The sequence below is a fragment of the Microtus ochrogaster genome, chromosome 16, assembly GCF_000317375.1.
Source record: "Microtus ochrogaster isolate Prairie Vole_2 chromosome 16, MicOch1.0, whole genome shotgun sequence".
Lineage (NCBI taxonomy): Eukaryota > Metazoa > Chordata > Mammalia > Rodentia > Cricetidae > Microtus > Microtus ochrogaster.
The window spans coordinates 37738527-37764669 of record NC_022018.1 but is presented as its reverse complement, the minus strand read 5'-3'; the positions used below and the strand labels follow the sequence as shown (position 1 = coordinate 37764669).

At 35.1% G+C, this 26143-nt stretch overlaps 1 protein-coding gene across 1 annotated transcript in view; it reads left to right on the top strand.

Annotated features, from left to right (window-relative positions):
* Gmds (GDP-mannose 4,6-dehydratase) overlaps positions 1-26143 on the top strand; it is a 537005-nt gene that overhangs the window by 108167 nt on the left and 402695 nt on the right. The window contains exons 3-4 of the mRNA XM_005355009.3: positions 677-764; positions 1876-1985. Coding sequence (XP_005355066.1) covers positions 677-764; positions 1876-1985 — 198 coding nt within the window. The remainder of the gene's footprint in view (positions 1-676; positions 765-1875; positions 1986-26143) is intronic.

Here is a 26143-nt window from a genome sequence, read left to right as displayed (position 1 = left end):
TCTTCTTCTTCTTCTTCTTCTTCTTCTTCTTCTTCTTCTTCTTCTTCTTCTTCTTCTTCTTCTTCTTCTTCTTCTTCTTCTTCTTCTATCTTTGGTCTTTTATGTCTTAAGTTTAGTAATGTATAATCTTTTCCTTAATCTTTATAGTTTGGCTTTTTAACTTTTCCATATAGTCTCACAATAGCAGCTGCTCTCTGATTTTATCTATGCCTCTAGAAATTGATATCACAGCATGAAGTAGCACTGGTAAATCCAGGGTAACTGTGGAAATCTTATGCTCTGTGTTAAACAGGTCAAAAGCGGTTTCACAGCTGCAGCCTTAAGTTTGCCTTCACTTTCAAACCAGAGATATTTTTGTCATCAGTATGACTGTGTATGGTTTAGAAGACAAACTTGAGTATATGCAACTATGCATGAAGCCTTGTAATTATCTAATTACTTACATTGAGATTGGCAGTAAAAATCCATCTTAAGGTCAGAAACAGTGTGCTGGTAGCACACAGGCAGTAGTTAGGCAGAAAGTAAACAGTGGAACTATTTCTCTTAATTTATTCCATCTTGAAGTATTATTTATACTTTTTAAAAAACATAAATTAGGCAAATGAACTTCCAAGTTTCTTATCAATTCTCTCTTATATTTATAATTTATGTTTGTCTTTCTTTACTTAAAATTCAGGTCCATGGAATTGTACGGCGATCCAGTTCATTTAATACAGGTCGAATTGAACATTTATATAAGAATCCACAGGCTCATATTGAAGGAAGTAAGTTTCTCAATTTTTTGTTGCTTCCTATTTTTTAGATGTTTTCAAATATCATTATTCATAGCTCATCTAGTCACAATTAGTCACCTGGGATTACTACAGTGAATAACACCTGACCTACAAGCTAGGGAAACATTCCTTGTACCTGCTTCAGGCTTAGTGCCATATTGGTCTGATTATTAGAGTGATATAGTCAGTAGGTGGCTTTAAGAGAAACAGACAAGACTTAACTTTGATTAGTGCTTTGTAGCTGTGTGATTGGACCCTGATGTCGTCTTCTCCTTCTTTTCTTGCTTCTCCTTCTCCCAGATTTCTACTTCCATTTATTCTGTCTGCCTGCCAGCCCACCTAGCCTTTTTTTCTGCCCAGCTGCCAGCCATTTATTCGACCAGTCAGGTGTTTTATACAAGAAAGTAACACAGCTTTACCGAGTTAAACAAATGCAACATAAAAGAATTCAACAAATCTTTGCATCATTAAAGAAATGTTTCATAAGCATAAACAAATCTAACATACCTTAAAATAACATTCCATAACAAGTACCTAAACAAAATTACCTCAAAAAAGTTATCCCAACACAGGTATCTTCTCATTTATCATTGTGTTGTAGATTTCTTTAGAGATGCTATATACATTATTCCAGGGTCATATTTTTCCAAATTTCCCTTTTATGTAATACATGTTTTAAATTCTTACAGCCCTATGATAATTGTCTAACATCTTCAGGATATTACCATTTTTAAAACAAGTCTATTTGAATTTATTATTACAAATTCACACAGACCTATCCTTATACCTTATATGTTTCTTAAAAATAAAAGTTGTACTCTGATACTCAAGAACCATCAAATACAGTGTTTCTGTTTTGTGTTGTTGCACAGGAATTGGTACACATGACAGGCTCTTGCTAAGTAGTTCAGGCTAACCTCAAACTCAAGATCCTTCTGTCTCAGTGGTCCAAGTACTGGGATTGCAGAGATGGGCTGTCACACCTGGGACCATTTCTGGTTTGACCTTCTTTTTCATACATGAATAACATGTATTTCAGTTTTGTTATTGAAATGTTTCTCATGTTATCTCGTGTCTGATGATCTTTTTCTAAATCCTAAAGACATGAAGTTACACTATGGTGACCTCACCGACAGTACCTGCCTGGTGAAAATCATCAATGAAGTCAAGCCTACAGAGATCTACAATCTTGGTGCCCAGAGCCATGTCAAGGTAAGCTCTTCTCATTGCCTTTGCTCGCTGGCTGTGTCCTTTCAGTACCCTCTATTCACCACATTGGTTGTTTCTTAATAGCAACCACAAGTCCTTATCAAGTTTAGTCTTCTCTATTAGTTTTGGAATTCATCCTAATAAAAATGCTTATAGTTTTAAGCTGAGGTTTCTGTTACTCAAAAGTACAATGAAATCTTTCAAGTAACAATCTGCATGAATTTTAGGTTGTTCCCTATATTCAAGAGCGCCTGTTCAGACATTTCATATCAATCTGTGAGAGAAGTATTTGTTAAAATGTTAGATTGGTATAGCTCATTAAAATCTTTATTTTAGTGTTAATTTTTGGTAATGAGTATATGCTTGGGTTGATGGATATTCTTGTGTTGTAATATATCCTTAAAAATTATATTCTTTGGGTTGCAGTTATATGTTAAAGTTAGCTTACTTTTTTGTTGTGAACTGTGAAAAGAGTAAGCCTTTTTTTTTGCATTTCCTCTTATTGTGACACTCTTAATGTTGATTTCTTCCCTATATTCAGATTATCTGGTACTTTGCTCACCTTCCTTTAGTCCTTCTCTCTGGAACAAGTCATAGTAAACTTGAGAAGGTCTTCCCAGCCTTCCAGCTTCTGCTTGAGTCAGATTTTTTTTGACTATGCCCCGATGCTTCCTTGGGTGAATGAAATTTGAAACTAGACTTGATTTGTTCTATTTAGATACCTATTCAATCAAGTGATTAATAGTGTTTAGGAATAAAAACAAATAGCTCTAAGTTTAAAAATATTCCACAAATATCTATCCATATTTTTTCTTTTGTTTAAAAAACAAATACAACAATTTTATTAGGGTATGGTGCTTTTATGTTTCTCTTATTTTTTTCAATTTTGTACAGAATAGGGGCAATATTCCTGCTTTCTTCACCTCTGCTGCTTAAGGCAGGAATAGGACCTGAGTAAATGAACAGTGGAATTAGCCTAGTCATAAAACAGCAAATTTTACAAATTGAGGGTGAGTCCTTGGGTTGCAGAGCCTTTGGATTCAGCATTTAAGAGCACTGACTGCTTTTGCAGTGTACTAGGGGTTGATACCCAGCACCCACATGGTGGCTTACAAACATCAGTAACACCAGGGCATCTAACGTCCCTCCTGACCTCTTGAGACACTAGAAACACATGCAATATACATAGGCAAAACAATCATACACATAAAATAAATACATCTTAAAAGTAAAAAACAGATAATGAATTGTATGAATCTACTATTATTTTCTCAATTTGAGATTGGCCCATTTTTTTTCCTATGAGATCTAATGAAGATTTATAAAGGCATTTCTTATCTGCCTATACTGTTTAGAAATACAAAAAAAATTTTTTCTCATCTTTCTCTTTTTTTTCCTTTGGGTGTTGTGGATTCAGTGCAGGCTCTCATACATGTTAAATATATGCCAAAGCTACATTTTTGCCCTTTGCAAGTAGAGCTGTTTTCCTAGGTATTTTCAGTTTTTGTTTCTCCATGGTTAAGGCATGTCTTAGATTTTGTGTTTGAGAGATTATCTTATTTTCTACAGAGAAGTACTAGTGCTATCCTTCCAGGAATAAGGCCCGATTTCCTCTAATTGAAGTAGTTAGCTTATCTTGCATACTTCTCTTGATATTCTAATAACAAGAGTCTATTACAGACAGAAATGGATTGTTTGGGAATTACCATTTCACTTCTTAATTTCCTTAAGTTATAGAAATTTTCTTTTTTGATTGTAGATAGTTTATATCCTCTACAAGCCATAAACTAGCATGATGAGAAGATGAGGAAATTTTTATTTTTATTTATAGTCACTTTCACCCTACCATCTTAGTATCAAATATAATTGTCTTTTTCATTCACCAAAATATATTATAAGTTCTCCAGTGTGTTACATTTTCTTGAATTGTGCGCACAATAAGGTTTGGGTATCATTCTGGAGCGTTTGTACTGTAAAAAAAAATGTAAGCAGAGACAGTTGGTTTGATTTGTTCTACATTAACACAAGTGTGAATTCATCTGTTTTACAGTATTTTAGCTGTTTTTCTTAAAGGATCAGTAAATTGTCAGGGATGGTGCTTAGTTAGGATTTAAAAACATATATTTATTTATGTCTGAGGCATGTATATGTGTATTGTGTGAATTTGTATATGCCACAGTTCATGTGTGGAGGACAGAGACAATTTTCAAAGTTGGATATCTCCTTTTACCATGTAGGTTCTGAGAACCAAACTCAGGTCATCAGGCTTGGCAGCAAGTGCTTTTACACACAGTTATTTCAGGTGTAAGAATTTCGATTTTTAAAATAATTTAATCTTTCAACATTTGTTGTTCATATACTTCATACAAAGTATGGAATAGTAGAGAACAAAGAGATGTAATAAATCCACTTGTGCTGTTGTGGAATTCAGCTTAGTAGGGGTGATTAGAACAAGTATCAGAAGCTTGAACAGTATTTTTTTTTTTAGCTAATGATTTTTTTTTATTGAAAGAAAAAAAAAAGAAATTCCCACCTCCTCCCAGCCTCCCATTTCCCTCCCCCTCCTCCCACTCTTCTCCTCCTTCCCCCACTCCTCTCCCCCTCCCTCTCCAGTCCAAAGAGCAGTCAGGGTTCCCTGCCCTGTGGAAAGTTCAAGGTCCTCCCCCCTCCATCCAGGTCTAGGAAGGTGAACATCCATACTGGCTAAACTCCCACAAAGCCAGAACATGAAGTAGGATGAAAACCCAGTGCCATTGTCTTTGGCTTATCAGCCCTCATTGTCAGCCATGTTCAAAGAGTCCGGTTTTATCCCATGCTTTTTCAGTCACAGTACAGCTGGGGTTGGTGAGCTCCCAATAGATCAGCCCCACTGTCTCAGTGGGTGGGTGCACCCCTCGTGGTCCTGACTTCCTTGCTCATGTTCTCCCTCCTTCTGCTCTTCATTGGGACCTTGGGCGCTCAGTCCGATGCTCCAGTGTAGTAACAGGGGAGCGGGGATGCATCCCTGGCACCCTGGCCGCCTCCGGCTAGCTTTACCCGAAATAATTACATGGACACTGTATTCATTTAATCACTGCTTGACCATTTCTATCTAGCCTCTTCTAGGCTAACTCTCGCACCTGGACTAGCCCATCTCTAATAATCTGCTGTAGCCCATAAGGTGGCTTACCAGGGAGATTCTAGCCTACGTCCATCCTGGGTCGGAGCTTCATCGCGTGTGCCTCAGAGAGCAGAGCTCTCGCCTCTGCCCGCTAGAGTGGAGTATCGTGTCTCTCTGAGAGGAGAGCTGTGGAGTCTGACCTCACTTCCTCTTCCGCCCAGCATTCTGCTCCGTTCACTCCTCCCCCTACGTTCTAACCTATCAGGGCAAGCAGCTTCTTTATTTAATTAACCAATGACCTTTCTCCATCACTCCAGTGTGGGTCTCTGTCTCTATCTCCATCCATCACCAGATGAAGGTTCTATAGTGGATATTCATCAGTATGGCTATAGGATAGTGTCATTTCAGGTTCCCTATCCTCAGCTGCCCAAGGAGCTAACTGGGGACATCACCCTGGGCACCTGGGAGCCCCTCTAGGTTCAAGTCTCTTGCCAACCCTAAGATGGCTCCCTTAATTAAGTTATGTGATTCCCTGCTCCTCTATCCAACCTTCCTTTCTCCCAATCATCCTGTTTCCCAAAGTTCCCCCATCCTCCCCTTCTTACTTTTCTTTCCCCTTCTCCCCTAGTGGCAGGTGAGAGGGAACTCAGTGTAAGGGACTGGATGGCATTGAGGAGGAGAGGGAGAGCTCAAGTCTTATGGTATTTACAGTTGTAGTAGGAAGTGGAGAGTTGAAATGGAGGTATTAACATAATTGTCAAGAGTCAGAAAGGAAGAAATTTTGATCATGAATACTGAAAAGAAATGTGAAAATTGAGTAGGCAGGGAGCTGGGCTATGCTAGACAACTTCTGTGTATGCTGAACAAAGAAAAAACTTATTTAGACATGAATTTTAGAGGCTAAAGTCTATGGGTGAGGTTGCAAAGATGTACTTATTACATGAGTATGGTGATGTTATAAAGGGTGTAAGGATAGAAGAGCTCACCTAGTGGAATGAGTGGACTTTCTATGGTCTCTAGAGAGGAAGCAAAGCACTAGTGCTCAGAGACCAGATAGCTGATTCAACAGCTATGTGTAAATTGAGGTGGTGCTTTCATGTTCTAGCTGCATGGTCCCAAATAGTCATAGGAAAAGTTATATTAATTACAAACTGTTTGGCCTATAGTTCAGGCTTATTACTAACTAGCTCTTGCATCTAAATCAACCTATATCTATTAATAAATGTATTGTCACGTGGCTGTGGTTTTTACTGATCTGCTAGCATGTTGTTTCTCTCTTGAATCTGTCCCTCCTTATTCGAGCCCTTAGTTTGATTGTTCTGCCTAATCCTGTACTGCCTGTCTATTGGTCAAACAGCTTTTATTGATAAATATATATTGGAGCAATATATATTTACAGTATAGACACATCCCATAGCAGCTATGAGATATTTTACTAACAGCACTTAAAAAATACTTGGATGAAGCACATTGTGAGGCTTGTTGGTCTTTTGGGTTGTGAATTCAGTTCTCAGAGTCCTTAGTATGGTGTCTGGTAATGGTAGGAAAGGAGATAGAAGGCTGTAAGGAACTTGCCTTGTAGTATGGGAAGGCAAAGTAGGATAGCAGGAACTCAGGTGACAAGAGGCAGTGGGTAGAATTATCCACGTAAGTAGAAAAGGTAGACCTTCCTAGGAAGAAGGGGATAGAGGACAAGAAAGAGATTAGTGGCCTTCTCCATAGGCTGAAGATCTACTTGTAATGTTTCTGTTAATTTGCTTTTGCATTGCTGGGGTTAGAAACCAGGTCAGAAGGCATGGTAGAGGAGTGTTCTGCTATTTAGCCATACCCCATATCTGACTAAGGACTTTGAAAAGAAACACCAGAAGAAGCTGTAGTAGGACTGACTAGATTAACACTGGGGTTAGTAATTGAAGAGTTAAAAGGGAAATGTATAGTGAGTGGATTATTTTCAAGGAATTTTGTGATGGAAGGAAGAGAGAATAAAATAGTAAAACTTATGTCATCACCCCCTCAAAATTGCTAGGCCTTGTCTCCAGAGTCTTTGATTTCTGAAGTCCAGGCTGAAGATGAGAACTTTGATTTTTGAAAAACCCAGTTAGTTCTTAGCCTAGTCTGGTGGTCACATTTTGGGAATCATTTTTCTAGCACTTCAGGTATCTTGGCTCATTCATGTAGTTGCTTTAAATGTATTTGCCTTAGACTTTCCTTTTAATGTACCAGCTTCTGAGTCTGATGTCAAATAGTTCTGCTAGTCATTAGTTCGTGACAATGTGAGACTTTACAGCCCCTAACGACACCTATAATCAAGAATGGTGAGCGAATCAGTGTACCCCAGTTCTTCCCTCTCAGAAGCCTTTTAAAAATAGCCTATGAGAATTGGTCCTTTGCAGAATTCTCCTTATATTTCAAGACAAAGCGTGAATAAAGTTCATGTCCTTTAGCCCACACTTTTATACTCCTTTGCTGTGAGCTAAAGACAAGTTGATTCTTAGCCATGGGTAGTAGACGCTGGGAATACTGGCCAATGCTCAAGTATACTCACAGCTCACCTAGCTCAGCAGGATGCTACTGTGTCCTTTGATCACTCTGTGTTACACCTCAGCTTTCACATATTGGTTTGTTTTGTTATTATCAAGGGATTAAAATATTTAATTTTAATGAATTCTTCATGTTAGCCTATGTTAATATCTTTGAAGTGTTTACTGTGCTTACATTTTTTAAATAAAAATTTATTTCTGACTGGTGTAATGCTTTCAGTAAGATTAACATAAAATGCTACTTTGTAATATTTTAAAAGATTGTTCTAATATTAGCACATTTTGCATTTAATTTTGAATTCTTGACTTCTAGACTGGGCATTGTTTGTGTTGGATTCACATTGTACAGAATAAACTCTTCTATCACTCACACTTCCAGTGAATGTGATGTGGGCCATGGTAATGCTAAAAGTAAGGAAAATAAAATAGTAGGAAGCTGGTCTGGCTTCCTGTAGGAAACCAATGAAGATGAAATTGCTCCTTGGAATGAGCCCACAGAAGTCTGGGAAATACTGACTGAAGACATTTTTCTGAATCATAAACAGTAAAATTATGACTCATGGAGTTGTTCATTGAAAGGCTGATTGGATCTTACGTGGGAGAAAGTGAGAGATGACTGCAATGTACCAGTTATTAAAGCAGTTAAACCTAGCATGATGGCATCATCCCAATAGGAACAAATGATACAGTTTATAGTTCTGCCCATCTTGAGAGAAAAAAAAAGTTTTAGAAACCTTTTGGGTTTTTTTTCCTTTTTTTTTCTTAATTCCTTGTGAATATTCGTGTTTCTTGTCTGTTCAACATTTTTAGTTATGTTTTTGGAATTTGTCTACTTTTCTTCACAGCTTCTTTGATCTTGCATCATTCCTACAGTCATAGTATCTATGAGATTTTTCCACAGTGAACCTAGTCCACTGTGGATTGCATTTGCCTCACAACGTCATGCTAGAATTGGCATAAATTTTTAAAACATGTGAAAATTATTCAGTCATAAGGCAGTCATGAACTTGAAGAATAATTTAATATGACTTTCAGTTTTACAAATGAGGTCATCTGCTCGAATTGTACATTTGGTTACTGCCAAATTCAGGATGAGAACTCAGATCTTCATATTATATAATTTAATTTAAAGACCAATAAAGAAAACAATTATCTCTACCAGTGGTAGTTCTGACATTAAGTAGTCTTCATAAAGTAATACCTTCCCCCACATTGCTGTGCTTCTTCTTGTACATACTTCTTCCCTTGTGTCTGTGGTGTTGATAGTCTTCTCGTTTTAGTTTTGAGAAGGATTTTTCAAATCCCCTTTCAGTGCTAAAGATCATTATTATATCTTCTCCAAACTTTCTCTTATTCAACATGACTAACTCCATAGTTTGCATTCCTCATCTAATCCTTTAATTATCCTTCTTACTTTCCCTTTTAGTTCGCTGAGTTACTTGTTTTTTTTTTTTTTCTTTTCTATAACAGTAAGGAGTCCTGATTGCTTTGGTTGAAGGGGGTTGAGTTAGAACAGACCAGGTGGGTGTGAGCTGCGATTTCCTTTCCATACTTGTGAAGATCAGTTGATACATTCTGAATGGAGAAGCCCAAAGGGCTTATGACTCAGGAAGCTAGTCATAAAGCAGAATTGCTGTGAGCCAAGGGGCTAGTTGTAGTAGTGACCAGTCCTTATGTCAGAATCAGGGAGAGATAAGATCGAAAAACAAGTCCAGCAAACAAAATCAGGAATAAAAACAGGCATGAGAATTACATTGGTAGACCCTGGGAAAGGGCCCTAAACAATTTAATTCAACAAGCTAAAGAATTGTCATCTATTTCCTGGAGGTTCTGAGTTGCAATTTACAACTTGATAACTAATTGCTGTATGTCCCAGAAAGCCTGAATCTCATGGGAGAAGGAACAAGTGGCATGCTGCACTGAGAGAATTTGTTATGGTGGGAAAGGAAGGTTGCCTTGGTTCGTATATAGCTGACCTAGTAATAACACAAAACCAAACTATAGAAACATGGTGCTTTATTGTACACTTATTGTAGAACAGGGGTAGACCATTAAAACTCTACAACTAACATCATAAAGGAGCTGTTTTCCTGTGTTGTTACTCATTCATTTATTTATTTTGGACTCTGGAAGCCTAGCAGAGAGGTGTGATCAGGAAAATGAGTAGACAAGGAACATTACTGTTGCGGTTAGAAGAAACATCCTTAAAATGTGAGTCAGGGCCTGCCTCTGTGGCCCACACAGTTGCATGGTAGAGTTCATTATGTCACCATGGATGAACGTGGTCATCTGTCTCTCTTTACTAGTGGCTGTTTTGTACTAGACCCAGTGCAGGGTACATGGTGGTGGTGGGTAGTTGTAATTAGCATCTGGATAGGGATTAAATATAATAGTGCCCTGGGATTTTCTCATGATAATTGTGGTACTGGAAAGTGATCTTAAACCAAGGGTTTAAGTCCAGTTTCCTGGACACATTCTGGAACATCACATCCAATGGCCTGCTGTATCGCTCCAAAGACTGACCTCTGGGATCTTCCATGATTTCAAGTCCTAGTCATATCATGACCTGACTAGGGCTTATGACTGTTTTCTCTAGTGAGTTGCATACCTTTGATTGTAGTCTCTTTTACTGTTGTTCTTCTGTGAACCTTTGGTCTTGCACTGGAGTGTATCAGTTCTTAGACACTGCTTCAGTTTCTTGACTATACCAACCTTTATTGAAAGCTCATCTTGATGCCAAGAGCCCTGCTGAACCCATTTGCAGTATGCACCATCATTCTCATAAGTAAGTAGGTCAGCAATGAGTGATTTGTGCAATGAGAAACGGAAATGGAAATTTCCCATTCTTCCACCTCCCTACCCCCAATCTTCCTGTGCTCCCTGTTCACAGTTCAGACTAATATGAGTCATATTATCCAGAGAAGTAGATGGAGATAAAATTCGATGATCAACATGCTAGTCAGTGCTGTTTCTGCATAGGATGAAGGTTGTGGTTTGAAATGATAGGCAAGACTGTCTTCCTTAGTTAAATGTCTATAGTTCCTGTGCTGAAACATAACCTTGTATAGCATATTCTAAAAAGGGAAATGATGTATGGGGTCCTTTGTTTTTTATTACATGGGCTGTAGAATTCTGAGGTGGCAGGGCTCTTGGCAAGAATCCAGGTCATGCCCTTGTTTCACAAGTGCCTGCCTGAGATTGCCAATTGATGGGCAGCCAAACTCTGCGTAGCCTTGAACCTAGAACTGATTCCAGTCTGTCTTCTTGTGCTACTAAGCTGAGATGACCAAAGATGGGGCCAGGGAATGGGTGCCATTAACTATGATAGAAGTCTTACCTCTGTTGTCATTCTTATCATTTACTGTGAAAAATGAAGTTTCAGTGTAATAGGTTGAATTAAAGGCATTTTTCCTTGCTGGAGGGAACTGATTATAATTAATCCCATATGAGTGGTATTTTTCTAACTAGGAAGCTCTCCAAATACAGTGGAGGGTGCTGAATGAGCACACGAATCATACTAAAATAAATTAGTGTACAGGGAAAGTAGGCATGTACAGAATTAACTTAATGATCTTAAATAATCACAATTTGTCCACTTGTTATATTATCATATACAGTTCTTGAATGTATTCAGAGCAGCACAATAAATTCTCCAGTTTGTTAGCACATTGTGAATATTGAAATAACATTGAAGCCTAAGTAGCAGAAAGCTATAGTTTGCTAGAGAGCCATTAGTGTAGTCTTGAGAACTTAAGGGTTTATGTTGTTTTCCATCTAGACTGCTGCGCATCGTGTGGGTCTATGCATGCTTGAGTATGTGTTTCTCAAAAATGTGGCTTCCTTTACAGAGGAAGTAAGCAGGTGATATGAATAACATCTCTGTGGTAGGTGGTAATCCTCTGATATGACCAAGGACAGTTGCCTTTTGTTTGTTTTGGTTCTGCAGCTCCCATTTTTTTCTCAATAGTTGTTGTTCCCTCTTCCATGTAGGCACAGTCCCTTTAATATTTAAAATTCTTGGTAATCACGTTAGTTTATTATAAGGAAAACTTTGGTAAGAACACCTTTTCATTTTAGAATTTAACATTTGTGTTGACACTACACAAACTTTAATAATATTTATATGGCAAGTCAGTTTCATGATCTCTAAGATGAAATCTGTCCTTTTAAAATTGTATATGCATGAGGGTAGGTAGGCATGTACACCATTGGTGGGTGTCTCTGTGTGTCATCTGGCTCACATTTTTTTGGAAGCCTGTTATAGATTTAAGCAATTGAATTCAAATCTAAAACCACTTAAAAAGTCCTTTATAGTCCATTAAGAATTTTTATGGGAGGGAACACTCTATGAAAGTTCTCCTTTCCCTGTTCAAACAGATTGTTCTGTTTTATTAGCTCTAGGTGGTATTGTAATTTTGATAACAGCTAATAATGTTTGGAATTTTGTATATAATTAATGGACCACACAAAGGTGTATTTGTTAGCTTTTCCAACCTTAATCTATTTATAGTAGTAGCTTTTTATTTACTAAATAAAATCGAAAGTAGTATTTCAGTATAGCTTATGCATATTAAGATGAAATTAATTAAAACAACTAAATGTTTATGTTTATCTTGATGTCCATGTCTAGATGAATTTGTAATTACTAATGGAAGGAAATTTTAAGTCATTAGTCAATATATTGGGGGCGAAACTAATTTTTCATTTACTTTTATGATGAATGAAAATGAATTTTTAGGATTTCTAATTATATGAGTGTACAAAATAATCTTAAATAATATTTGAAGGCAGATATATTTTCCTTATTCTCAGATTAGTGAACATATTTGAGGAATTAAGTTCTCTTTTAAAAGATCTGATAGTATTTGGTTTTGAGCATGATTCTTACTTTATCATTTTAGTGCCTGTAGTGTTTATAAAATTTATTCTGTTAAAGTTGAGTCCTTAAAATTCGTATAAAAAAATAAAATGAAACCTTTTCTAATACAGATAAAGTTAATGCATAAGAACTTTTTGTTTTAGTTTTTATGTAAATTGTCAATTGATAATTTATTAATATCAGCAACAAGAAAACTTTAGTGTGTTACATGGTGTATATTTTTAAGAACATCAGTATCAAAGATTAATAGACAATTGTTTTAAAATAATAACAACCTATGTATCTTTGGCATGTTTATTTTTAAATATGCACTTACTTAGAATTGGTTTATTTATAAGTCTGTATGAAGTCTTGCTTGGTCTATTGTAACTATTAAGTTAATCATTAGAACTTGAGAACTCTTTAGAAAATGTTGCATTTCAAAGATGAGCTAGCCTTTGTATTGTTATAGTATTAATGAGTAAGTGAAATTTTGCAGAGAGATGCTGTTGGAAAGTTGGAAGGAGCACTGTTAGGACTTCAGGCCAGTGCCCCTCTTCCTGCTGCTTTGCTCTTTTAGTAATATCAACAAACCAGACCTCCAAGTTTCAAAGGACACTCTTCAGGACCATCCTTGTCCTGACTCTCAGTCCGCTGTCAGTCCTGTGGTTGGGTTGGGGGATAGGATACTTGTGTTTGTGTTCCTACTCCTGGGTCGCTCACTCTGGAGTGTAAGTCTGTTGTGCATTAGTTAAGATCACTCACAGCCAGGCTGAGAGATTCTGTTGTAGAATCTCTGTTTGCTCTGGAGAGAAGCATTTCAGTGTTGATTATCAGGAAAATGATTATTACACCACAGTATTTGTTTTTAAATCAAAGGAGCAAATACTACTTTCCTTTTTACTTTATATTAAATGTTATGAAAAGTGTTTTGGCTGAGTGGTCATTTAATCCTGTTACTCGGCATGGCATTTGAATGGAAATTTTTGTAAAAATTAACTTATTTTATTGAAAGTATTTACCTAATTGTGTTTAATATTGCAATATTGCAGTCTTTTACTTTTATCCTTTTCCATTGTTAACTCTTTAAAAGTTACTACATTAATGTAAACTTATGCGTGTCAATAATTTGGGAGAAAAACTATTGGCTGTGACAAAAATATAGGTTAAATAGTGCACTTTTGCAAATAATTTTAATGTATTTGCTCCACAGAGGAAGTCATAGAAATTCCCAGCAAACTTTTGCACTTGGATAGGAAGGCAGATTTTTGCTGACTCTTCTTTCTGTAGATGAGAAACAGGATTCCTTCGGGGACCCAAGAAAAGTTTCTATAGCATGAATTACTGTTATGCTTTTTTATACACATAGATGGCAGCAAAGTGTCACAAAGGAGGTTAGCCCTGTCTTCAGAATGAAAGATAAGTGACAATACAAACTGATTTCCATCAGCTTAGTTCCCTGGGTTCTTTCTGTAAGAAAATCTAAAATAAGAAAGAAAGTTACTATTGGTAAAAAGGAAGCATGGCAGGATGGAGGAAGATGTGGGAAACTATAATACACTGAGTTTCTGGACAGATCCCAGGTGGGAAATCTCAATCTTTTCAGGTATGTCTTCTGTTGTAAGGTGACTGGAAGAGCTATGATATGATACATGTCAAAATAAAAAGACAGGGAGGAGTGTTGTCAGGGGAGAGGGAAGTAAAGGAGAAACTTTATGAAAGTCTCAGCAGCGAGAAATGGCCTGCTGCCTACGAGTACTGTAGGGTTTGGCCTGCATGGCTCCTTTTAGTTAAGCAAGTTACAAAGAGGAAATGTCAGTCCACGAATCAGACAAACATTCCATGGGAACATTTGCTTAAATGTCAGCATTTTAGAAAATAGAACTGCAGTCTATTATGGCCCAGTCTCCAGGCTGAATTTTCTATTAAATATACAAGTACAAATGTGTTTGTTCAGAACACGTTCTCAATTAACAAGTCATTTTATGCCTTAATTATCATTCCTATATAATGGCATAATCACTGTAGAGGATGACAGTCATCATTATAATTAATATTTAATATGTGTCTGGTTCTGACGACCTTTCTGTGCGTTCTCACAAACTTCTAGGTAATTTTCAAGTTTTAGCATTGCATTTAGTAAAATCACAGACACGAGGAGCTGAGGAAGTGGAAGCATGCTTATTAGAGACTGCAGTCTGGAAGTGAGCTATAGAAGAGCAGTTTGTAACAAGTCCTGAACAATCGAATCACGGTGGTCTCTTACTGCTTACAAACACCGCTCAAGAAATGTCATTGTTGTTCAAGAGAGCGTTTCTCCACCCTTAATTTTTTTTGTATATCCCCAGATGACTTAGTATCATAGACTAATTTCTGTATCATAAAATTGATTCTAAAGGTGTGTATAACAACGTGCTTAAATGCGGTATCTGGCAAGTCTCTCTTGTGACAGCAACTAATTTCTCACGTAATTATTTTCCTAGTAAATTTGATATCTTAACAACCCCTTCCCTCATTTCTGAGTTCAAAAAGTAACACTTAATATAATTTATTTCTCAGAGTTAATAAAGGCTTACTTGGGAGTGTTGCCGTTCTCCCTCTAGCTGCCTTAGCCGAGTGAGGTCAGGAGAGAATGTGGTGGCCAGGGTGAAGGTAGTTTCCAGCATCACTTTGCTAGGGACTGCAATGGCCTCACGGAGGTTTTAATGAAGCATAAAATATATTTTGGCTGCTGTTTATTTCTTATTAATGATTAAATGATTTTTCTCTGACATATATTGGTAAGAAATGATATGTATTTAGTTTTTCTCTCAAACTCTCTACTGTGTTAACTTTATTAAGTATACACAGGAAGGTCTGTTTTGCTTTGTTTTTTAGCATGGCTACATGAACGTAAAAACTACATCGATTTTGATTTGAATTCATAAAATTACTTGATAATTTTAATTAATTTAGTAAAACATAGTAAGGTGAACTTTCATCATCCTACACGTTTAAAAACCCAAATATAAGTTGTTTGAATTTACAGTTGAATACAAATTCTTTAGTAAGTTTTAATGAAATAACAAATGTTTATTAATGAGCTTTAATTACCATATGCTACTTGAAAAATAACTTTTAATCAGAACATAATATGATTTATAGGTAACCTATTTTTACATGTTTAGCTCATTTGGCAGACATTAGGTTAACACTATATGCTTTTTCTTAGTAGGATGGTATCTTACGTATTATTTATTTGACCTTTTCTTTACCATGGTTTTCATAAAAAGGACAGGATTGCAACACCACTTCCTCAAACTCCTTGGTTTCAAAAGACTTACGTCTCACACAGCCAAATATGAGTGATTTCTATTGCTTACTAACAGAAGAACATTGTTCTCTGCATAAAAACAAACTGCTGATTTTATTAATGTTATCATTGGTATATTAATATTTCCTGATAATACTTTATATTTTATATGAGCATTTAAATGTTGGATAACTAATAAAATATTTGGATTTACTTATAGCCTCTTAAATGCAATTTTTAAAAGGATACATTTTATAAGTAACTTGATGCTTTTTCAAACTAAAATGGATTTTATATGAGTCATAAAGGAAGATTTCAATGTTTTATTGGCATCTTACAACAAATTTTAATTTATCACCACTTTAAATTTGTTTACATGAGTAAACATTACCTTATCTTAGATAATTGAAAATGTGTTATATCATTATAGGTTATGTAATATTTGTCTTAACTGATTTTCCAAATTATTTTGACATTTAATGTTCTTAATGAAGTAGGGTTGCAGTTGATAGTAAAATGTAGTACATTCTATTGTATTATTTATGCTAACGAATATTTAAATGTTACTCTTAGCTTTTTGTTCTTGTTTCACTCCAAAAGTGTTCCGTTATCTGATATAAAATAATTTAAAATGATAAATACTTTTTAAAATAAATTGATAGGTGAGGGGTTGTAATCATAAATTGTTGTTTTTTTTTTCCTTATCTTCATTATCTTTCATCAAGTACTAAAGAGCAGTGGGAAAAGGACATATGAATATTATAGGGTTCAATTTTGGGCCCAAACTGCATTTCTTTCTTTCTTTTTTTTTTTTTAGTGGGTCCAGGGTACCAAACACCCACATTTACAAGTTCGTTGCCAAGTATTTATATTTTTTGAGAACTGATTTCATAAAGATGTGCCCTTTCATCGTGAGAGATTCTTTCATATTTTAGCACATATTATTTTGCCTTCCTCCCTCAGTTTTTTACTGAGTATTCTGTCAGGTCAAAGCCTCTCATGTTATTGTGAGTCTTGATGATGCAACTTTATTGGCCCAAGATTCAGAGACTAATCTATAAAACAGATACAGGTTTCCAAAGTGTGAAATGGTAGCTTGTCATTTTTATTTTTTGATGGTTTAATAGATTTTCTTTTTTAAAGTATGTTGATTGTGAAATATGTCTGGGAAGTTTTTATAGGTATACAATTATAGAAAAGATGTATTTTAATGGATGGTATAGACATCTAATTAGAGATCTTAGTCAGAAACCAGTAAAAATATTCTTTATAATGTAGCATCAATTAAATACTAAATATTTCTTATAGTAAAATCCTTTCAGTAAAATTTAAAACTTACTCTCTTAAAGGAACTCTTAATGTTAGCACACATGCTCATTTAGATTTAGTAGAAACCATTTATATTATTTTATTTTCATTTATATTAAAAATTGAAATTAGCAGATTGTTTTAACTCATCTGTTTAATTTTCTTGCATCCATATAGAAAATACTTGTACATTTGAATTTTTCTTTTAGTAAAATCAACTATTAGGCAAGAGTTACATTTTTTTACTTACATGTGAAGAAGGCAGCCATAAATGTTGAGGTTTCATGCTTTTACGTACTACTTCTCAGGGATATTTCTTTTGCTTACTGACGGAGTCTTGAGCCTAGTTCAGCATATGATGTCTTGTGTGCTATTCTGTTCTGGGCTCGAGTTTTCAAAGTACTAGCTCCGTGGACCAAATCTACACCTAGCATTTTGACTTCTCACTGGCACAGACTTTGTTGCTGTCATGTGCTTCCTCTATTTTTTTCTCCACTCTTCCATCTGAATTAGTCAAACCTAAACTAAAGACATATGTTTGCTGCTACATATCAAATCTCTTACTGGATAATCTGTAGTTTATTTAAATTCTACTGATTGTAGGCCTTTACAAATAAAGTCTTAGAAAATGAAGTAAAATCATTTGTTGCATATAAACATATATTAGTGAAATATCAGTATATGATAAAAATATTGATTGTTGTAACTTTTAGAACATTAGAAAAACTAAACATAACTTTTGAAAACTCATAGTTATCTATTAGGAAGTCATCATAAATCTCCAAGATAACTCCAAAGTTGACATACGAACTGAGAGTTTCACTGTAAGAAGAATTTATATAAATTTTTTAACATGGTTTGGATAAAAAAAATCCTTAAGTTCAGTCCTTATTGACATACAGCTGTCATTGATATACTGAAACACAAAATTTGTAAATATTAGAATACGGTATTTCATATGCGCGTGAGCGTGTGTGTGTGTGTGTGTGTGTGTGTGTGTGTGTGTGTGCATAAAACGAGATGAAAAACAAGAGAACTATACTTGTCAATTTTTATATGATGTAAAGTAAGACTGAATAAAAACCCTAGCCTTGGCAGGATTCATTTTCCTCATCTGTAAATGGGGTGGGAGTGAAGAAGAGTTTCATCACATGATCTGTAAAATCTGTTTCAAAGCCAAGTTCTGTCATTCTATTATTCTTCTTTAGAATGGCATTATGTTTTGTAGTATAAATTATGTATGTGGTCTAATCTAAACTAAGTACAAATAAGACCTAAGGCTAAAAGATTCAGTTTCTTTAAAAAATAGTATTTGGAGGAAGAATCTCTTGGCAAAGTTTTATATAAAGTGATTTTCTCAGAAATATTTAATTTTATTTTAAAAGTAGTCTTATATCTTTTAAATGTTTAATGCAGAATAATAGAAATTATGAGATTGGAAAAAAGCATTATGCTTTATTTTTTCAGAAAACAAGTTAGACTTGAATGCTCTATGATTATCAGCAACACATTTACTATTGAAATATCTTTCAAGAGAAAGTTAGTTTATAAATATTTTCTACAAATTAAAAATTTATTTGAATTTTTTTCTTTAAGATAATAAATGTATGTGCATTTTCATAAGTTTATTTAGCCATATGAGTAAATTTAAGTGTCAACATTAACTTGCTTCTACATTTAACTTTAATATCTGTATTTATCTTTTTAAAACATTGGTAACTATTGTAGAGAATGTAATGTGGCCTAACTTGTCATAAGGGAAAACTATAAACAAAAAATAAGCTATTTTTATGCTCCAATAGAAGAGGTTCTGGTTGTAGAAACAAAAACGTCTAAATGTTGTAGATAACTTTTATTCAAATACAATTTTCCAGAAGTTTCTGCTTAATGAATTATTAATGCATTTTAAAGAAGAAAGAAATTTGTGTGAATACTTAGTTTCTTTTAAAGTATGTATTTGATTTGCAGGATTTTAAGGCAGTATTTGGGCTTTACTGAATCTGCTCATTGTGAGTTTATAATGTGAAGTGTATTGGCTGATTATAGATGATCTTAGACAGCAATCTGCAAAAATTTAAAAATATTTTTAAAGGTTGTTTTGTAAACTCCCTTTACCTCCCCCCACTCCCAAAGATGCTCAGAATTAGTTTTAATTCTTTTGGTTTGGGCGGTTGAGTGACTCATGATACTGAGAATTAAACCCAGAGTCTTGTACATAGTAAGCAAGCACTCTTTCCCCAAAACTCACCTCCAACTTACTGATTTTTGTTTTTCAAATGAGGAATAGTAATTGATTTCTATGATTTATGAAAGACAAACCACATCAGTTAATAAGACTTAGTTTCGTCTTTACTATAACCCTTTTAAACTTTATATTCCCAAATAAAAGTTCCCAACAAAACTCCATAGTTTGCATTATTTTTGTTATGCAAATTCTGTTTCTAAGTTCAAATCATTTCATGTAATAAAGGTAGCAAACTTGTCCTTAAGTTTTTAAAAGCTTATTATCACTATTGTGCTCTACTTAATATGGTCTCTAAGGCATTCTTAAGATATTTGCTGCTGTATACTTCATGTAAGATTTCTTATAGATCTTGTGAAGAATTTTAAAGTTTTGTGTAAGGATTGCTCTAAGTAAAACTCAAAAATTAGATATTCCTCTTTCTTCCCTTCTCTGAAATTGTCTTATGGAGGTTAAATATTTTAAAATAAAGCTTTGAATTATTTGCAGTTTTTCAGCTTGGTCTTTGTTCTTTACTGTCCACAACAAATGCTAAAGCAACCATAAGTAGATTACCTGCTTTGTCACTGAACTTTCATTATCTAAAGAGCAACTGTAAAAATAAGCCATTAAAAACTGTTATATAATTTCTTTTATAGTTTGATGTTTTAAAAATAGAGAAGTATTTACTCAGCTTTTTTGGGAGGTTTTAATACTTTCGTTGTTTTGTTCTTGTTTAAAAAGCCATGTTACTTAGGACCTGAAAATAGTCATCAGCTACAATTAATGCTGATAGTTTATTATTTTTTTAAAACATGCTTCTTTTATCATTACCCTATACTGGTGACTACCTTCCGTCAACTGGAATATCCTAGTCTAATTCCTTCATTTTGGGTATTAGTTGACTAAATTGCAAGGATATTAAATTTGTCCTTTTGAGTGGCTCTAGGTCAAACAGCCTGGTTATGTGGGGCAGCACTGTGGTAAGAGTGAAGGCTTGCTTTCTTACTCTTTATTCAGAGCTTTGTCTTCTCTACTCATGGCCTCTCTCTTGCTTTGTCAAAGTATGACATGGATGGATTGTCTGGAATTCTTTCAAAGCCTTTCCTGTGTAATAATGATGGCAGCAATTTCAAGCATTTGTCAGGGGCCACTAATACATGTTGTGACAGCAGTTTAAGGGAGGAAAGGTGGATTTATTACTAATAAAACATTAAAACCCTTATATTTAAAGCCAAATATAATTTACATGCAGTTTCACCCCTCATCCAGTCACCTGTCTGTCTGTGATTTAAGCTGCTGCCCCTTTCTCTTCTCAGAAGCATTCATCCTGCTGTGACTGACCCTGGCGCCTCCCCCAGCAGATAGGTGGTAGCTAAGTCTGTAGAGGACTTTGACTAGAACCATCTGTTCTGCCCTCTTCCATTGGAGCTCATGTATACAATTATTTGTAATAGTAAAATATCAAAACAGTTTTGATATTTAAAAACATCCAGTAATCTGTATCAGTCTCTGATATTTGGATTTGGGATAATCTTATATATTTTGTTCCTTTTTTGTTCACTTATTACCTGTAACATGCAAACTTAATGACTTTTCTTTTTTTCCAAATAAAATTATTTTTTTGTTTTTTGCAAAGTATAGTATTACTAAACTGCTGCTTGTTATTAAGTATACTATTAATATATAAAATATCTGTGTTTGGCAACTGTTTTGAAAGAGACAACTTGCTTGGCTCATATGTATATATGTTTATTTCTTAATATTACAATTGACAAACACTAACTCAAATAGGCTCTAGATGTGCATATTCACAGGCACAGCTAAAATACAGAGTCAATCCCAGATTCTGATAACATGAGTTCATATGGCATGTTGCCTTTGGTGAGACAGATAGGTGCTTTAGTTCCGCTGCCTCTCTATTTGAGCTGGGAATACCTTCTTGTTTGACAAAGGTCAAGGTTTTCATTGTTCCTTGGCTCTGTGTGTGTGTGTGTGTGTGTGCGTGTGTGTGTGTGTGTGTGTCCTATCCTCCCTCTTTCCCTCTCTACATTAGTCCTAGAAACACCAAGCAATACATGGATTTACATTGAGAGAAGCTATTGAAATGTGCTTCAGAAGTAACCATGTATTGCTCTTCATGATTGCAGTCTGATCTAACAGCTTTTACTCAACTTGTCATTTTCCTTAAAGTGGCAAACTGTTTCTGTAGCTGTTTACTCCATCCAGCTAAAAACAGATTTTTTAGTTCTGAAGCACACAATGAGGAGTTCCCTGATTGGGTTGTCTTTGAACAGTGCTCACATTTATAAATAAAGTTTTTTCTTCAACAAAGCCCAGTTCTAGAGATAAAAAGAATATGTATATTTATCTAGAAATTATAAAATGTTTAATTTTTCTATATGGGTATGCTCTGCTTTAAGATAACTAGATGTGTAAATACCTTAATTTAGAAAACAAATTAGAGAAAGACTATTCATTTCAGAATTACTTTTAATAAACTTTATGTATCATTGTAATATTAGCATTTAGTCTTTACTGAACAGGAGGAGCAATATATAATACTACTTAGTATTCTGTGTTTAATAATGGGGTTGAATTCACTTAGAGATTATTCATTTTTCTTTTGTTCCTTTTTGTGACATGCATTTCCCTAGCCTCTGCCTATTCACTTTTTCAGCTTTTTAAATTTGCTGATTTGTAGGAATCCTATTAATCTTTTTTCAGTTGTATGTGTTATAAGTACATTCCTTCACTTTGCCAGTTCTATACTAGCTTTGTGGTATCCTTTACAGAACATAAATCTTGAGTTTTGTTGAGGTCAACTTCTTTTTTATGGCTCTATCTGTGATGTGTTTGAGAAATCCTCTTGTATTGAATGCTTTTCACAATGCTGGGAACATTTCAACACTATAAAAAGTTGTCATCTGGCACATTCAATATATTTTTGAAAGGATACATATACTAAATCGAATTAGTCTAAGTGACCTTCTCAGTTTCCTGTAAATCTATAATTCTTGGTCTATTATATTACAGATAGATTGAAGATAATGTTCCATATAGTATAAAATATCACATTTGTTAGTGGCACCCTATATTTTAGATGTTCTGTGACATCACTGATTCTCAGCTGCATCATTGTTTGACAGCTTTTTGATGAAACTGTGATAAAATTCTTTCTTACCACTTTGGTGCTTTCTTACTGATGGGTTCATGCAGCTCTATCAAAATGTTGATTATATCATGATTTATTCTTGTATTCATATCTCAAAAATAAGCAAAATGAATTTTTAAAATTTGTTTGGTACTGAGTATTTAATTTAGGGCTTTGTGTTTGCAATACACATATGCTACAACTGAGCACTATCTTCAGCTCTTATGTTTTTTACGAGAAAGTATAGAATTGTAGGCATTCTTCTAGTGACAGATGGCTACTTCTTAATACTAAATTTGTTCTTCAGTTTATTTTGGTTCCTTACTATATGTGGTAACATTGAATTGTAGTGCCATGAAAACTAAGATACATAATACAAGATGTGTCATCACATTAAAGTAGCATAAGCCTTGTGAAGCAGGGACATCTGTGGTGCTATTGCACTTGAGTAATCATGACTGTAAGGAATTACATTATTTCAGATTATGTCATAATTTGGGAGAAGCCTCACTTGGGATTCATGGGCTCCTGCATTGTGTTGTCAGTATAGGCACATATATTTGTTGTTTGAACAACAGTACCATCTGTTCCATGTCTGTCCTGCCACCAGAAGTACCTACTTGTTTGATTTGTACTGAGAAAATCCCTCATGGAATCCCCTTTTATCTCTCACGTTCCTATACCTGCATCTCCTATTTTATTTGTTGTTAGCTGAATAGTCATAGATACCAGCAACCAGAAGTGTTTCCTAGGCATTCTTTTCTTACCCTGGCTTTGAGTTACTTCAGTTCCTGCTTGTGTGGGCTTCCCCATTTGTGAAGCTGTTGGTCTTTGTCCATAGCCCTTCTGTGTTGGATTACTTTCTTGCTTGGAAGGCTGTTCTTATATTGAGCTGAGATATGCTTCTTTCTAATTTTTTTTAATTTATTTATTTATTAAAGATTTCTGTCTCTTCCCCACCGCTGCCTCCCATTTCCCTCCCCATCCCCCACGTTCCATTTCCCTCCCCCTCCCCCAATCAAATCCCCCTCCCTCATCAGCCCAAAGAGCAATCAGGGTGATCCCAGCTCTCCCACTTGGTCTCCTGGACTGTACCACATTTTTTTCTGTCCCCAGCACAACACTTTCTACTTAAGATCTTGAATATATCCTGAAATCTGTTCTTTCCCCAATTTCTTAGTATATTTGTGAAGTGTAGAATGACCCATGGCACCTGACAACCAGATATTGTGTTGTTACCATTTTGAAGGTGTAACTTTACTTCTGTTTTTGGTCTGTTGAAATTAACTTAAAGCTCCTTGGTCTGTTACTAAGCATCTATTATACTAATGTCCTATCAGGTGTTAATGCTTTCTCATGCCTTCAGTTGCTCTCTGTTGTTGCCTCCTGTGGCACCTTCAAGGACAAAACAAAAACAAAAACAAGAAAGAATGGAAACAACAACAAAAGTTTCTTGAAAACCTGTTTCTTCTTTCCTTATTTTTGTATCTTATCTTCTAAAAATTAAAAATAAATTTTTTTCTTAAATATAAAAATAATAAAACATTATATTTTGGTGGAAAATTTGCCTAGAATCTAACATTAGGACCTTTGTCTTGCTGGTGAGGTTTTGTGTTGCTGTTTTTCTTTCTAGTATTTTTCAAAGATTTTTGAAATATGTGAAATAATGATACATATTTAATTTTTAAGAATAAGATTCTATTAGAAACTACAGCAGGTTATTTTATTGGTTGCATATTTTACATGAGTCATTCACCTGTAAAAATCATTCAGAATAATAAATTTTAACTTTGTTTATATTAAACATTATAATTAAAATGTTTTCTTAAGTTTTTTTAAAATTTTGATTCTTCTCCTTGATCATCTGGAATAGGTACAGTTAAAGGTGGTAACTAGTTTGTCTAGTTTCAGAGGATTATCTTGGGTCTGTGTTGACATATGGAATGCTATGTTTATTTCTCTCTCTCTCTCTCTCTCTCTCTCTCTCTCTCTCTCTCTCTTGAGACGGGGTTTCTATGTAGCTTTGGAGCCTGTACTGGAACTAGCTCTTATGTAGACCAGGCTAGCCTTGAACTCACAGAGATCCCCTCATTCTACCTCCCTAGTGCAGGGATTAAAGGCGTGCGCCACCACCTCCCGGCTATGTATATTTCATTTTCAGAGATACCCTTGCTTTTCTTTCTTAAAATTGTTGTTCTTTCTTGTTTTACAAAAAGTGTAGCAGTGTTGCAGAAAAATTTGGTTTATTTATAATTTTTCCAGCATTTCTTTGTGTTGTTTTAAACATGAGAAAAAATATGTTATGATATTTTTTAATAGGAAAAATTTAAAAACCCAATCGTAATGACAGAGACTTGAGTTTGTATACACTTAATTCTTAGTTAATTTAGTGACATGACCTCAAAAGACTGGTCTTGTCAGAAGTATTTAACTTAGATGAGAACACTCCAGATTTTTGTTTTGCCTTCTATACAGTTTCAACAAAGAGTTCAAGATATACATACCCCAGAAAACAGAATGATGACCATTTAACTTATACTCATAACTATCAATTTTATACCTGTAAATCCCTCAATTTTTCTGGTAATTTAAAATTATCTTTCTTTATCTACCAGTGTGCCCTAATAGTTTAGAATATTGTTCATAGTGCTTTTTGGTTAAAGCGAACCAACCCCTGATGTGTGTCTAATTTATACCTTAGAGTTTCTGGATGAAATTTTATTTTTACTTTGGAAAAAGATGCACTGGATTTGAGTCTTTCCTGCTTCTAAGAGAAAGCTCAAGTACATTTTTAGGGCTCCCAGAGATAAGAAATTGCTGTGTGCGTTTGTTGTCCTTCTAATGCTATAGAATCTTAGTGTCTTAAGTGTGAGCAAGCCTGACTCTCTGCATCTGATACTTGAATGCTTGTCTTTCAATTGAAGTGTTTATGACAGGACAGGCACTAAGCTATTCCAGGCCCTACATAGGTGCTAAGAATGTTAAGATTTTAATGACCTTTTCATCTTCTGTTATCACACCTTAATGCCAGTCATCACTGCAGCTGGAGGAAACAAAAAGCATTGTGTGATATGCATTGAGAGGATGATTAGTCCTAAGGATGAGAGAGAGATGAGAAAAGGGTACCAGGGATCAGCAAAGGAGAGAGGTGCAGAGGGAGCAGCTTGTCTGAGACAGGACTACTTGATGGTATGTAGATACTTAATAAGGATTAGCAAATACACCCTGAGAGCTAACTTACCACTATGACCACATGTAATGGCAGTCTATTCAATCCTCAAGTAAACCTGGGTAAAGAATATCTACTTCTCTTTCTAGCATGTCTACTATCCTTATTTCTATACCCTTTCCCAGCTCACCTACCTTGGAATTCATATGAAACTAATTTAATTATGCTGTTACATTTCAACTCTTAAAATATTTGGAAAGGGCAGTTTTTATATATAGACAGCCTGTTCCCCAACTCTGGCACTGCCTCACCATTTCTGTTCAAAGCCATGCAGTCCTATTTTTCTGGACTTATTCTTATTGTCACAGATTTAAAGGTCATGGTCTCCTAGTTCTTATCTGTTCAGCACATCTCTTGCCTTCATCAGGTGATGTGGGAGTGTCATATATCAATCTGTTGATTTCATTGGTTAAGTAATAAACAAACTGCTTGGGCTCATAGCTTAGAACATAGGTGGGT